At 38.4% G+C, this 16,457-nt stretch overlaps 1 protein-coding gene across 1 annotated transcript in view; it reads left to right on the top strand.

The window, feature by feature from the left end:
* ssp3 (short spindle 3) overlaps positions 1-16,457 on the top strand; it is a 567,399-nt gene that overhangs the window by 185,946 nt on the left and 364,996 nt on the right. Inside the window, exons 15-16 of the mRNA XM_068225894.1 lie at positions 1,998-2,232; positions 12,086-12,315. Coding sequence (XP_068081995.1) covers positions 1,998-2,232; positions 12,086-12,315 — 465 coding nt within the window. The remainder of the gene's footprint in view (positions 1-1,997; positions 2,233-12,085; positions 12,316-16,457) is intronic.

The following is a 16,457-nucleotide window of genomic DNA, read 5'->3' as shown; positions in this document are numbered from 1 at the left end:
TCATTCACCAGATTCTGAGTTTGCAGATTTATTTAAAATATTATCAAAATATATTTTCATGACATTCCTGATGTGTTGCACATTTTTTAATCCTTTAAGAAGGAAGCCATATTTTTCCGTGTCGACTGAATTTGCACCGAGTCACACTATTCCGCTCGTGTTTAAGGAAAGAAAGTTAGAGTTCTGACACACTCAATGAAACTGTGAGCACTCTGATGCATCTGCAGTATACTTTGCATCTGATGCTCTTGGGTCAAGCCCCAAACACAATAGCCATTCTAACAACGGTCATCCAAGCAGAGTAATAATGGAGTCAATGGAGCCAAAAGAAGCAAATGGAGCTAAAGGAACAAATGTAGGTAGAGATGCTGCGGCCCAAATCTTAATGTCCATTAACTCTGTTAATGCAACTTTAAAGCCTTTCACTCTGTTGAACACTAATTATAACACCTATAACATACCTTAAAAAAAAAAAAAAAAAGAAAAGCTTTAAAGTTACAATCAATAAAGTAGGTGTGTGTTTTTTGGTTATAGTGGTGGAGCAATTTTATGGCAGACAAGGGAATTACCTGAAAGGACACATCTGACACAAATAGAAAAGACTGGTTATACACAGCCACGAACCTACTACGCTGGCGTAGCAGGAGGGAGAGGTGATACTCCCACGTGGCACATCCCAGGTGGCGGATAGGGGAATCCTAACCAGCTTGTCGGCGGACTTGAGTGAAATAAAATAGCTCTTGGGGACCAAACACTCAACCTCCTGTGGGTAGGGGACCCAGACGAAGAATACACCCACGGTATTCCCTGCCTGTCGTAAGAGGCCACTAAAAGGGGTGACCAAGGGATGATCGAATTAGAACCATGAGACTACTTGTAATTAGTACCATCACACAGGGAACACCATGAGTCATGTTTACTTGTGCGTAGAACCACTATGTTAAGTACACAATAGGTTTGTGATTTGTAATGACAGTATGTGCTTCTGGCTGGGTTTTACAATACCCGTCATTAGTACCACTATATGAGCGACACCATGGGTCTGTCTTGCCTGTGATTAATACCCACTATGTGAGGAACACCATGGGATAGTAAGAGTCACTGTGGTTAGTAAACTTATGTGCGGAACACCATAGGTTTGCGTTGCCTGCAAATGGTGCTGCAATATGAGAAACACCATATGTCTGTGTTACATGTGCGCATTACATTACCTGTGAGTATTACCCTAATGTGTGGAATACCGCGAGTCTACGCTACTTTTGACTAGTACTGCAACATGATAAATACCATGGTTCTACTTTCTTAGCGATAAGTACCATTATGAGGGGCTGATGACCTGGATTTTGGACCCCTTTACACTACAAACATCATTGACTTAGTATTGTGCTTTAGAAGCAGTCCCTTGGTCAGTAATACTATTGTTTAACATTAGTTTGTGGGAATGTAGGGCATTGCAGGTCGGATCCACTGATTATTTTAAATTCATATCCATCCATTCATCCTTTGTCCTCACATTTGAATTCTGGTCAGTGGAGGATTTTGGACTTTTAAATTGTCATGACATTTCATCTCATTTCGTACCATTAAGGGCCGATGACCTAGATGTTAGGCCCCTTTAAACAACAAGCATCATGATCATCACCATCAATGATTATACACAGAGTCAGCCAGATCTTTCATACTTGGTTGTAGAATACAGTGCTGCTTCACATAAGTGTTTGGTTGTCTGCTAATATAGCCAATTATCAGATTATTTCATTTAATCTCTGGTCTTCATTCTCTATAATGCAGGACTCTAATCTTTACTACAAATTTTGGATTGTAAAACTAGATAGTAGAATAGGCAAGTACCGTACATGGAACTAGGCATATGATAAAATTAGCTCAGCAAGACAAGGAGGATCCTGAACACTGAGACTTGTATCTACTCACTCCACCAAGGTTACATGTGCTGTTGTAGAAATCATGAAAGTTCATTTGTGCTCTTCTCTTTTTAGAGATCGTGAGGAACGCTTGTTGGCACTCCATGCTGCCCAATTAGCCACACAAGAGGAGCTGCAAAAGAAGATTCAACAAAAACAGGAGGATTCAGCACGACGACATGAAGAGAACATTGAACACATCCGTCAGCGGGCTCTCGAGTCTAGCATCATGCGATGTTCAACCGATGATGTAGCTCCACGTCTTGCTCCATATGACACACAGAAATTATGCCAAGCATGTAATGTTCTGGTTAGTAACTTCATATTTTCTCATTATTTCAGTAACAAGCATTTGAATTCATGCAGCAAGGTTATCAAATTATATTGTCTCCATGATGTTTAGAGAATTTTGGTATATTATGTAGTGGTGTGTCAGTATTTTATTGCCAGTATGTTTTGATGATGCTTGTTGTTTGAAGGGGCCTATTATATATGTCATCGACCTGCCGGTATGTTTTGCTGATGTGGAATGATGTATATTTATATGTTGTTGTTTGGGTCTGCAGTCCTTAGACTGGTTTGATGCAATGCTTCATGCCACACTATCCTATACAGTACTAACCTTTTCATTTCTACTTATCTACTACATCCTACATCTATGGAGCTAACATTCAAAAGAGACTTTGTCTTAGCTCTGTTGGTTTCTGAAAGTAGACTATTCATTCAAAAAACAACTTTGTCCACTGCTGTATTCATTGAAACAAGACTTTGTCATCTTCAGCCAATCAGAACGCTACCATCATACTAATTGACTCCCATCATGCATTGCGTAAACGGCAATGTTTATCATGGTTATTGCTTTTGGTGTTCAGTCCAATTTCTGAATAAATTTTCCTTTGTCATATTGGTTATTCACTGTTCGTACATTATGTATTCTTTTGAAACGGTTTTAGTTGGAGAATGCAACAAAGGGACTAGAAAGAGAAACTCAGGTTTAACAGAAAGTGGAGCAGAAAAAATGAAGAGGTATTGGAAAGGTGTTGGATATAACCTATTTGTTCCATGTAGACATGAAAACAAACGGCACTTTCAATATAACATGTTCAGACCTTCAGATTATTCCTTTGTAAGGGATAAGTTAGCATCAATCCCTGATAAAATTTCTCAAGATAATTTTATTGCATCCAAACTTGCCATTGGATCGGTTAACTGAAGACGACCACGACAGACAGTAAATAAACAACCACATGCATACAGTCTGAAATTTGTTTTACCAACAAAACTAGGGAAGCCAGTGAATGTCTGTAAGAATTTTTTTATGTCTGTGCTTTTGGTAAAGAGAGCCTCCGTGGCTCAGGCGGCAGTACACCGGCCTCTCACCGCTGGGTTCCGTTTTTGAAATCCCGGTCACTCCATGTGAGATTTGTGCTGGACAAAGTGGAGGCAGGACAGATTTTTCACCGGGTACTCCGGTTTTCCCTGTCATATTTCATTCCAGCGACACTCTCCAGTATCATTTCATTTAATCTGTTAATCATTAATTATTGCCCCAGAGGAGTGCGACAGGCTTCGGCAGCCGGCACAATTCCTATCCTCGCCGCTAGATGGGGCTTCATTCATTCCATTCCTGACCTGGTTGAATGACTGGAAAGAGGCTGTTGATTTTCATTTCTTTTGGTAAAACAAACAAGGCTAAGAAATATATAGCACATAAGGTAAAATGTAGTGAACACTTCATTGAGACGAGAGGTGGTAATAGAAGGTCCAGCGTATCTGTACAGAAGAAGGAAAGTATGCCTCAATTTTTGAAGCATCTCAAAGGTCATGAAAGCCATTACAATAGGTAAAAGTCAAAGAGGATATTCTTAGCTTGTTCACTTAATATAAGTAAACTCTATAGAATCTATAACAAAGATGCGATTACGGAGCTCAAAGTCAGCTTTGCAATGTTTTGCCATATTTTTGTGCCAGAATTTAACCTTGGTTTCAGAACACTAGCTTCAGATGTTTGTAGCTATAGTATCATTCCTAATCAAAACCAGTCAGAATCCAGAAAAATCAAATTACATGATAGAAAAGAGAGCGCACAGATAGCGTGCTAATGCATTTTATGAAAGTCTTCGAGAAGATCAGTCGCAAGATACAGTCACATTGTGTTTTGACTTACAGCAAGTACAAACTCTTCCCAAGACACCGATTCAAGAGGCATACTATTTGAGACAAATAAGTTTGTATAATGTATGCATTGTTTACCCTAAGCAAGACCACTCTCCAGTATTTTATGTATGGACCAATGACCAGGCTGGTTAAGGTGCTACAGAGGTATCCAGTGCTCTTTTACACCACTTGAGTTCACTAGATTTGGAGAATAAGAAAAAAAATAGATAATTTTGTGATGGGTGTGCAGCTCAGAACAATAACAGTCACATTCTGCTTACTCTTATTCATTTTCTGCTGAAAACAACAGGCATTGAAGATATTGTAATTACTTATCCAGTGAGAGGTCATAGCTATATGCCGGCAGACCGTGTTTTTGATCAGATAGAAAAACAATTGAGGAAGAAGCCTACAATTATTTCAAAAGAAGAATACTATGATGTGTTTGAAACAGTGGGTGATGTTAGGTTACTGAATAGAGACTGGAAACTATATGATGTTAAGAAGCTTGGAAAGTGTTTCAAGAAGTAGATAAGATCAGTGAAGTGAAACAAATTCTCATTCAGTGTACAGTAAATCAGTGTGAAGTTAATGTAAAAGACCAGTGAACATTATAGATTTGAAAGTGAACTAGACATATTTCAACCAGTATTGAAGAGAAGTTGTAGCTCAGGCAAAAGTAGAGGTTTCTGCTTACACGAAATCCAGCCATCCCACCCACTCTCAACCTTGAAAATTGAAGATATGAGGAAATTTCTCCTTAAACTGTTTAGTGAAAATTGGTATAGGCGAAAAGATTTGGAATGGCAAATGTAACAAAAACTTTTCAGTCTGTCAAACACACTTCATTTACAATATAAATTATAACACTTTAAATATAATTCTGTTGGAAATGACAGAATGAAAGAGTCAACAATTTGATGGGTGTTTATCATACCCCAACTTTTTGTGAATCCCAGGGATGCCGGAGGACTCAAATTATTGTTCATGGCATTCCAGTGATATCTTTCAAGTGGCATCATCGTAATCAGAAAACAGAAATCTGACAAAATCAGATATTCCACAAGCAGAAGCAAGAAAAGCGAAAAGGGAAATATCAGATAACCTATGAATTCAAAGGCCTCCAAGTTTTATTGGTACTGTAAATACTCCAGGATCCAGTTACTATCCTCAAATGGTATATTGAGTAGAGGCTCGAGGCAACTTCTTGTCAAATCATCAGCTTAAGTAAGTAACGAAGGATCCCCTGTGGGTGGGGGACGCAGATGGAGAATACACTTCTGATTAGTACCATCACGCTGGGAACACCCTGGGTCGCCTTTACTTACATCAAGAAACAAAGGTCTGCAGGAAGTAATTAAATTTTGGAATAAAGACAGAGTTCTTCAATAAGATGTGAGAATTGCTCACTCATAGATCATCATACAGCCTTATTAATTTGGTTTGCAATTTCCTCCATGGTCTCAGCTGTTAGCGGTGTAAGGATAGACTGGAATTTGTTGTAACATGAATACCAGGAATAGCGTCCTGAATTGGAGAAACTGTTGTCTTATCTCTTGCACAACAGAAGTACATTTCACATTTATGCGGATTTACTTTCAAACTAAAGTTTTCACAACCAGCGACAGTTTTCTTTAGATCCATAAGAATAGTATCAGGATTGCTGCCGACGGTTCCATCATCCAAACAAAATACTGTAAGTTGAGAGGACTTTTTTCAAGTCTGCAATGACTGGTAGAGTGCAAGACTAAAAAGTAATGGTCCTGTTGGATCACCTTGCTGTATTGCAGGCTGCGACAAAATACAAGTTAGAATGGTATCTATAAGCTTGCCACAGGGAAGCATAAAGTTCTGGGTTTCTATCTTGTACAGAAGTAGTGTTAAATGAATTTCTGAAGTCAGTTTTTACTAAGATTTTGTTCAGTTTAACATTTAGATGTAGGAAAGTTTGCTTGGAATGGATAATGGTTTCACAGTCCTTTGAAATACCAAAGCCAAGTTGGTGAGGATAGAAATACTGGCTAATAGACCCTTTTACTGCCATGCAAGATAATTTAGCAATCATCTTTTGAAAGGTGTTCCCAATACCGATAGGTCGAATGGCTATGTCAGGTTTCTGAAGAGCAATTAATATGGCCCAATAAAAGTTTGGGCATATTTCAGAACTAAGTTGCCCTATTAAAATGAAATTGCATAATGTTTTGATAGATTGGAGAAGTCTTTTCCTGGCATCCCCAGCTGATTTAGAGCTAAGATATTAGAGATGTTGAGGGTGGATACCATCAATTCCTGAAGCAGAACCGTTAGGGAACACCTTTATTCCTTCAAGCACAAATTCTGGTGTCACGCTGAGATAAGGTCAGGAGGATCGGGAAACAACAATGGGCGTGATGACGGAGGATGTTTATGAGGATCGGGAAACAACAATGGGCATGACGGCAGAGGATGTTTATCTACCAAAGATTTTAAGGTGGTTTGGGTGCATTCTGATGAGAGAATTCTAACTGCTTGTCGAATATTCCCACCTGGTACTTTGGTTTCTATGTAATGAACTTTAGAGGGTACGGTGTTCTTTTTAGCTGCAGATGGTGGCAGTTGGAATTTTCATGGATTTAGAAACTAGTGAAGTAGCCTTTCTGTTAGAAGTAGCCGTTCTGTTAGATTTCTTGGGGCTATGAAAAGAAGTGTATGCAAAAGGCATTAGATCCTGCCAGCTCTGCATAGGGTTCTGAGAAATACATCTGTCAATCAACTGTGATAGTTTATCTGCAGTGGAAATCCTCATCCCTTTTTGAACCCATCTTAAAATTCTTATACTGTTTTTACAGTTTGATAGTTTAACCTTGAATTACTCATTTGGATATTTAGCATCAACTGGAGCACTAACCTGTATTTAAGGTATTGAGGTAGATTGATCTGGGAGAAGCAAAATATCAGGCTTGTGGTTTTGGTGATGGTTTGCAGGATGGACTTTTGGATGGGCTCTACTAATATGTATGTTGACACCATGTGCAGTCTTGACAGATTTTGTTTCAGTGGGGACATTTAGTTAAGGGTATCACAGGATTAGGTTCTTCACCTTGTTCGGGTGTTTGAGACCACATTCTCCTGGTCAAATATACGGGGTGGTCGGAAACAACGTGAACCGGGTATATGAGCGTTAGAGCGTTGGTCATAGTGATAAATCATTTGAAACAAATCATTTGATTATCTTGCACTATTGTCATTTTATCAGCTGCTGAATTTAGTCAGTCGGATCACTCCATGGGCGAATAGGATCACGCCAAAGCAAGTACACTACGGTGACACTTGCTGAAATCAACGGCGTGTTTGATGCTTATTTCTCGGCATGCTCTTGAGCCGTTCTTAAGTCATGTACAGATTCAGCAACACGGCTGCACAAAGCCTGTTTGAATTTGCCCGCAAAGAGATCTGATTAGCTAAATTGAGCAGCTGATAAAATGACAATGGTGTGAGATATTGAATTATTTCTTTCAAATTATTTAACAGTATGACAAACCCTCTAACACTCAGATAACTAGTTCACGTTATTTCTGACCACTCAGTATATTAATACTGCTTCTAGTAAAGGACTTCTCACAGAGTTTACAATCAACATGATCAGCTGGTTCATCAGATGATGTAATTGATTTCTCCTTGCTTGAACTCAGTGACCCGAACAACAGTTATAGGTTAGGAGGAGAATCGATTGCTGTGGAAAAGTAAATTTGGGTGACCTAATTCTCATTCAAAAGCAAGTTGCCTTGGTAATATAAAACAATTATATAAAATAATGTGCAAATTCTATGTTATTGGGGTAAAATAGTGATAAAGAAACTTCCGGTTAGATACCTGTCATGTCAACCAAAGGAAAACATCAATGAATAAAAACGTAACATATAACTATAGCAAACAGCATCAACATTAAATATTCTGTTTGTAAAACACCAATAAATGAAACACACAATAAAGAAATCATCTAAAAATCACCATTAAGAACACAGGATATTCTAAAAATTCCTAAAACCGTATAAATTGTCCAAAATTTTTTTTGTTGCTGTTGTTGTTGTCATTGAGATGATCTTAAGAACAAAACAGACAAAATTAAGATACTCCAAAACACACATATCAGGCTACAGACTAAGATTAATAAAAGGTCTAATGGAAGGGTGTTTTCAGTTGAAGATAGGAAGGCAATAATTCTCAGAATGAAGAAATATGGGTTGATAGAAAAGCAAAAACTCCTCTGTATAATTGACTAGAGTAGTCCAGTGTACCCATAAAATATAAAATAAAATAAATATAATTATTAAGATGGTGAACCTCCTCTGCGAATCATGTGACCTTGCCACGGTGGGGAAGCTTGCGTGTCCCAATGAAGCAGATAGCTGAGCCGCAGGTGCAACCATATCGGATGGGTATCTGTTGAGAGACCAGACTAAGGAATGGTTCATCGAAAGAGGGGTAGCAGCTTTTCGGAAGTTGCAAGGGCGGCAGTCTAGATGATTGACTGATATGGCCTTGTAATAATACTCAACATGGCTTAGCTGTGTTGATACTCCTACACGGCTGAAAGCAACGGGAAACTACAGCCATAACTAACTCCCGAGGACATGAAGCTCTCCCTGTATGAACGATGTACTGATGATGGCTTCCTCCCGGGTAAAATATTCCGGAGGTAAACTAGTCCAGCATTTGTATCTCCGGGTGGGGACTACACAAGAGGGGGCGATCATCAGGAAGATGGATACTGACATTCTGCAAGTCGGAGCGTGGAATGTTAGAAGTTTGAATTGTTGTGGTAGATTAGAGAATCTGAAAAGTGAGATTGATAGACTAAAGTTAGATGTAGTTGGTATAAGTGAAGTACGTTGGCAGGAAGAACAGGATTTTAGGTCAGGCGACTACCGAAGATATAGTTGGTATAAGTTAAGTACGTTGGCAGGAAGAACAGGATTTTTGGTCAGGCGACTACCAAATTATCAACACAAAATCAAACAGAGGAAATGCAGGAGTTGGTTTAATAATGAATAAGAAAATAGGACAGCGGGTAAGCTACTATGACCAGCATAGTGAAAGAATTATTGTCATCAAGATAGACACCAAACCAATGCCCAGCACAATAGTGCAGGTCTATATGCCTACTAGCTCAGCGGATGATGAGGAAATCGAAAGAATATATGAAGAGATAGAAGATTTAATACAATATGTAAAAGGTGACGAGAATCTAATTGTGATGGGAGACTGGAATGCAGTGGTAGGCCAAGGAAGGGAAGGTAATACAGTAGGAGAATTCAGATTGGGACAAAGGAATGAAAGAGGAAGTTGGCTGGTTGGATTCTGCACTGATCATAATTTGGTCTTTGCCAATACTTGGTTCAAACACCACAAACGACGGCTGTATACGTGGATGAGACCTGGAGACACTGGAAGGTATCAAATAGACTGCATTATGATTAGGTAGAGATTCAGAAACCAGGTGTTGGATTACAAAACTTTCCCAGGAGCAGACGTGGACTGTGCCCACAACTTGTTGGTCATGAAATGCCATCTGAGGCTGAAGAAATTGAAGAAAGAAAAGAATGCAAAAGGATGGGATCTAGACAAGTTGAAAGAAAAGAGTGTGAGGGATTGTTTCAAGGAACATGTTGCATAAGGACTAAGGCTGAAGGAAACACAATAGAGGAAGAGTGGATAGTCATGAAAAATGAAGCCAGCAGGGCTTCTGAAGAAATGTTAAGAAGGAAGAAAAGAAAAGAAAATCAAGGAAATCTTTGGAGAAAGGAAATCTAGGTGTATGAATATTAAGAGCTCAGATGGAAAGCCACTTCTAGGGAAAGAAGACAAAGCAGAAAGACGGCAGGAACATATCCAACAGTTGTATCAAGGTGAAGATGTAGATAATTTGGTTCTGGAACAAGAAGAGGCTGTTGAGGCTGATAAAATAGGAGACCCAATTTTGAGGTCAGAGTTTGACAGAGCTGTGAGCAGCCTAAATAGGAACATGGCACCTGGAATTGATGACATTCCCTCTGAATTACTGACTGCCTGAGGAGAAACCAGCATGGCAAGGCTATTCCATTTAGTGTGTAAGATGTATGAGACGGGAAGTCCTATCCGATTTTCGGTAGAATGTTGTTATACCTATTCCCAAGAAAGCCGGTGTTGACAGGTGTGAAAACTATTGCACCATTAGTTTACTGTAGTATCTCATGCCTGTAAAATTTTAACACATATTATTTACAGAAAAATGGAAAAACAAGTTGAAGCTGAGTTGGGAAAAGATCAATTTGGCTTCAGAAGAAATGTAGGAACACGTGAAGCAATCCTGACTTTACGTCTGATCTTAGAGGTTACAAGTTACAAGTAAGAAGTCTTAGAGGATCGAATCAAGAAGGACAAACCCATGTACGTGGCATTTGTAGATTTAGAAAAGGCATTTGATAATGTTGATTGGACCAAGCTATTTAAGATTCTGAAGGTGATTGAGATCAGATACCGAGAATGAAGAATTATCTACAATCTGTATAAAAATCAGTCTGCAGTGATAAGAATCGAGAGCTTTGAAGAAGAAGCAGCAATCCAGATAGGAGTGAGGCAAGGCTGCAGTTTGTCCCCCCTCCTCTTCAGTGTTTACATAGAACAGGCAGTAAAGAAAATGAAAGAGAAATTTGGAAAGGGAATCACAATCCAAGGAGAGGAAATCAAAACCTTGAGATTTGCTGTTGATATTGTTATTTTATCTGAGACTGCAGAAGATCTCTAGAAGCTGCTGAATGGTATGGACGAAGTCTTGGGTAAGGAGTACAAGATGAAAATAAATAAGTCCAAAACAAATGTAATGAAGTGCAATCGAACAAAGGCAGGTGATGCAGGAAATGTTAAATTAGGAAATGAAGTCTTAAAGGAAGTAGATGAATATTGTTACTTGGGTAGTAAAGTAACTAACGATGGCAGAAGTAAGGAGGACATAAAATGCAGATTAGCACAAGCAAGGAAGAGCTTTCTTAAGAAAAGAAATTTGCTCACTTCTAACATTGATATAGGAATTAGAAAGATGTTTTTGAAGACTTTCGTTTGGAGCGTGGCATTATATGGAAGTGAAACATGGACGATAACTGGCTCAGAACGAAAGCGAATAGAAGCTTTTGAAATGTGGTGTTACAGAAGAATGCTGAAGGTGAGATTGATAGATCGAATCACAAATGAAGAGATACTGAATCGAATTGGCGAGAGGAGATAGATTTGGCTAAATTTGACGAGAAGAAGAGATAGAATGATAGGACACATCTTAAGACGCCCAGGACTTGTTCAGTTGGTTTTTGAAGGAAGTGTAGGTGGTAAGAATGGTAGGGGTAGACCAAAATATGAATATGACAAGCAGATTAGAGCAGATGTAGGATGCAGTAGTTATGTAGAAATGAAAAGGTTAGCACATGATAGGGTCGCATGGAGACCTGCATCAAACCAGTCTGTGGACTGATGACTCAATGAAGATGGAGAAATGCAGAAGTATATACTGATGGTTTCGTCTGGTGTAATTTTTGCCTTTTACTTGCTGAAATAGCTAGTCTAAAGGATACTAGTATGTGAAGTGTAGTGTAGTAGAGAGAGAGAGAGAGAGAGAGAGAGAGAGAGTGAGAGAGTGTGTGAGTGATATTATGTATATTTCAAAGTGGTGAGAGTAACATGCAGTTACCTATCATTTGTTTGGTTACCATGACTTAGCAAGCAACCTTCATATATGCTGTGATTTTACAGACTTGCTTAAGCGGATGGGTCATCAATCTGATAGCCACTCATTGTTTAATTTGCCTAATAACATAGGCATTGATTACTAGCATTATGCAATACAATATCTCCAGAATCTTGTATCATTGATGATAATACTGTATCTGCAAATGTCTCAAAGATTTATCTTTACTGTGATGTTCCTTTTAAGTATATAATATTGCGCATCTTCATTGAGGTTATGTGGTATTAATTACATTGTACTGTTTTTACAGATTGGTTCTGAAGTTTATCTTTTGAGTCACTTACGGGGCAAGAAGCATCAGGAAGCAGTGCAACGGTTGCATGGAACAAATCTTTCTAAGGAGGAAGTCACTTCGTATAACATACGTCATATTGTGGATGCTCCAGCTGATAAAATTGACCCAAAAATTGCTTTGGATAAAGAACGTCAAAAAGCTCTCAAGAAACGGTGTAAGAAGATACGATTGAGAATGGCATCCAGGTAACTATTGTAGTTCATTTGTTTTTAAGTACTCAGCCATGGAAGTTAACAAAGGTGTAATAATGCATATTTAGAAAATTGTAAGATGAGAAACACACCATCACCATTAGATGATGAAAAGAAGTAGAATGGCTCATGGAAACTTTTTTACTATTTTTAAGTTTTCCATTCTGTTGAAACATGAGTTATAACACTTAGGAACACTATAACATACCCGTAAAACAGAACACTTTATCAAAAGCAACTTTTATATGTATGTTATTGTGATTTCAAGTGTTATAATTTGTGTTTCAAGACTGAAAAACATAAAAGTTGTATTAACTGAGTCGACACTGAAAAAAGTAGTTACCGTACCTTTTAATAAACTTAATTTTTGTTATCCAGTTTGGTTTAGTACACTGAAGTGTGAAGAAAGATGAGAAGTTTGATGCTAGGGGATTTGTTTTCTAACAACTTCAAAATAATTTGATTATAGTGGTATTTATTAGGCTAATGTAAAAGACTGGGCAGAATTTACATTGAAAATGGTAAATTATAAAGTTGAACCTTTGTATAATGAAGATTGCTGTAATGATAAACCAGCATTAAGCTGTATTTTGTATGGTCCTGGAAAATTTCCTGTCTTAATAATGTTAATTGTTATTCAGTACAGTAGTGTATCCATTTCAAAAAGCACCCAGTTGTAATTATATGTACCTTGATCTTAAAGTTCTTGAAAAACAATAAGCTGGTCACTGTTTGCAGTCGCAGGTATGACTAATTACCTGAGAAGGGACATTCTGTGAATCAATGGAAGCATGAAATATATGTACATTCTTTTAAAATAGCCAGTTTTCCAATTATTTCCAATTATATGGATATAATGTAGGTATGGTCTCTTTCAGTAAGGTTGGAAACAAAATTAACAAGGTTTAAAGATCTTCGTGATAGAATGAAATACACAACAGTTACCAAAAAAGTTAGTTTTCACAATCTTTTTTGGCAACATTTAGAATTGCTGTGACAAATAGAACAAATTCAGTGTGCTGCAAGTTTCCTTCAATGTATTGCAAAGGAACGGTTAATTGCGCTGCAGTATTTAAGGTCAGTGTTTATTAAACAGGCTATCAAGAGCAAAAACAAACAAAAATGTTTGCTTTCCCAAATAGACTAGAGCAGCTAGTGCTTGTTTCAGTACTGTGTGAAATGCTTTAGATTTGTTGATATTTAAACTAGATAAATGCTACAGTATGTGAGTACATATTTGTGACTTTTTTGTATTTAGTTTCTTTAAATGTAACCCTGAATTAATCTGTAGGCCAAATGGTACTCTTCATACAATATATTTTTCCCTCAATATAACAATCTTCATCAGCTGTTACTTGTTTTGAAGTATACAAATTCTCCTGCTTAGAATCCACCAACACTCAGTGCTGTTTGTGCTTGTACTTTTGATGACTGAACAAGCCAATTCTAGCTGGAAACATATGTCCACACAGATTTCACTTGCTGGATGGAAGCGGATGAGGCTGCATCTGATGGAGTATGCATAACTGTTGTTTAACCTCTTCACGCCTGCAACGCTCTGCTCAAACAATTCAACAGGAGTAGAGGCGGTTTGGCGTCGTAGTGAGTAATCCTCGGCAAGTGTGTCCGAGGTTTTTAAGGTTAATGTTGGTGACCTTCATGGTTTGTTTAACCCTCTTGGAGCCAAGAGCCGATCTGGTCGGCCGCTCCCCATCAGCTGGAAGAGGCCAGAGCTCCGCATCCACTCTACTACTGTAAAGTGCCAAGCCGTTTTCAGTGGAAATACATGTATTTTAAAATTCGCGTATATCTACCGATGTATAGCAAATACCGGCATGAAATTTTCTACATATCGACTACGTAGAATAAGAAACTGGTTTGGAATGATACAAAAAGTCAAAGACGTTTTATTGTTGATTTATAGTTGTCGATAACATTTATTTTTAGAAGAGAAATTTTTTTCGCACTTTCTCTCTCAATACAACTTTGAACAAATAATTTACGATACAAAAGAATATAAGTAATTATGTATAATGTATTTCTAAGTACAATTCTATAGAATAACTAATTTGAACGAGAAAAATAAAAATGTAAAAAATAATAATTCAAACATTTGTCACTAATAAAAACAAGACAATTTTACTCACGGATAAAATTCGCGTGTATGTATCGGTGTTTGGCAAATACTGACAACAAATTTTCTACGTGCGGACAACATAGTATTAAAATAATTCTGAATGATTAAATAAGTAAAAAATAGTAGTTGATATTATAGTTTTTTGTTTTCAGAAAAAATAGTTTCTCGTTTTCGGTTGTAGTATATATATGAAAAATAATTTTATAATACTACAGAATTTACAAAATTAAGAAATGTATGGCACTAAATCCATGATTTGTTTTGACCTACTAAGCGACCGCTGCTCAGTTCGGTACCTGCAGTTTACGAGGTGAATCATGGTCAGTGAGACGAATCCTCTCAGTAATTATTCTTGGTTTTCCAGACCGGGATCGCCCTCTCACCCTCAGATATCTCCTCAATTGCAATCACTTAGGGTCACTTAGATTGAGTGAACCTCGAACCAGCCCTCAGGACCTGGCGAAAATTCTTGACCTGGGCGGGAATCGAACCCATGACCTCCGGGTGAGAGGCAGGCACGCTACAGTTGGCCCGCGGAGACCGGCATTTAGGTAATGATAGAGGACTATATGTGACTATAAGGTTTAGAAGAGAGTAAGTGAAAAGTAAATTGAAGTGTGATATGGGCGGAGAATCAGACGGCAGGGCATGTTTAGGTCCAAGAACTTCACAGGAGGTTGAGGAATGTTGTCGGGTTCATTGGGACAAATTTCTACAAAATGTTCTCCAGAGACATCATCATCATATTCGTTATCATTAGTTTCATCTACCACCATATTCAGAGCAGCTTTAGTGCTGTTAGACACAATTAAACGTCTCTTCTTTAGCTGCGGTGATTGCGCGGACGTGTCTGGTACAATTTCATCGCTACTCTCTGAACTAAATTCCCTATCGCTATCCAATAAATCATCCACGTTAACTTCGCACTGTTCCAAATACTGCATTAATTTATTGTCATCAATACCTGCTAAAAAATTATCACGTGAACAACATGACATTTTTCTGTCACAAATCCACTCACTGCAAGGAGCAATCTCTTACTGACCGGTTAGCGGTACTGTATTTGTAAACACAGGAAACGACTCTTGTGAAAGGTATAACACCCTCTTAGAACTGCCAAAGCAAGGCCAGGCACACAATAACGCATAGCCCCTTTACTACAGGTTGTAACAAAAGTATGCACGTCACTATAGGTTGCCTCAAAATTATGTATATCACAGAATTTTAAGCCGGCCGATGTAATCGGCTCTGGCAACTTCCGACTGGATTGTTAACGGCCGACCAGATCGGCTCTGGCAATTTAAAGGGCGGATGCTCGCACTACCGCCTGGCACCAAGAGAGTTAAGGTGGTGTTTGTAATGTTTCAAAGGGGCACCACAGGATCTTGTGCCTGAGGAAAGTACCCCATAAAGGAATTGGCGAGGAAGCCAGGTGTCTCTCATTTGGCACACATGCCCAGTCCACCGAAGCCAATGGCCAATGATAGTCTTATGCACTGTTCATGCATGCTTCCTCAAGAATTGCAAGATTGGAGACATGGTTCTCCCATTTGATATTTGATTGAACAAAGTTTCTGCTGATGAAAACATTCAAGTTTTTTGATGTCATGGCGGTACAGGGTCCAGGTTTCACATCCATAGAGTAACAATGTGATTACGTTTTATGCACTGTTTTATGAATTGTTATGTCTTTATTCTTAAAGACCAGCTTGAATAGTCGACTACATGCCAAATGAGCAGCATGGAGTATGTTTTCGACATCCTCTTCTGAAGTACGTCGTTTAGACAAAATGCTCCCGAGGTATGAGAAGTGATCTATCTGCTCCAGAATGACGTCTGAGACAGAGACATTGAACTCTGCAAGACTAGGCCCTGGGGCAGGTTGGGCAAGGATCTTGTTTTTTATGCATTGATGGTAAGGCCAAAACAATCATATGCATTCTTGAAACTATTGATTGACTGCTGCAGGTCCTCAGGAGCAAGAGAAGGTGATGCAGTA

The sequence above is a fragment of the Anabrus simplex genome, chromosome 1, assembly GCF_040414725.1.
Source record: "Anabrus simplex isolate iqAnaSimp1 chromosome 1, ASM4041472v1, whole genome shotgun sequence".
NCBI lineage: Eukaryota > Metazoa > Arthropoda > Insecta > Orthoptera > Tettigoniidae > Anabrus > Anabrus simplex.
Note: the sequence above shows the minus strand (reverse complement) of the source record. Positions and strands in the feature narration are given on the sequence as shown.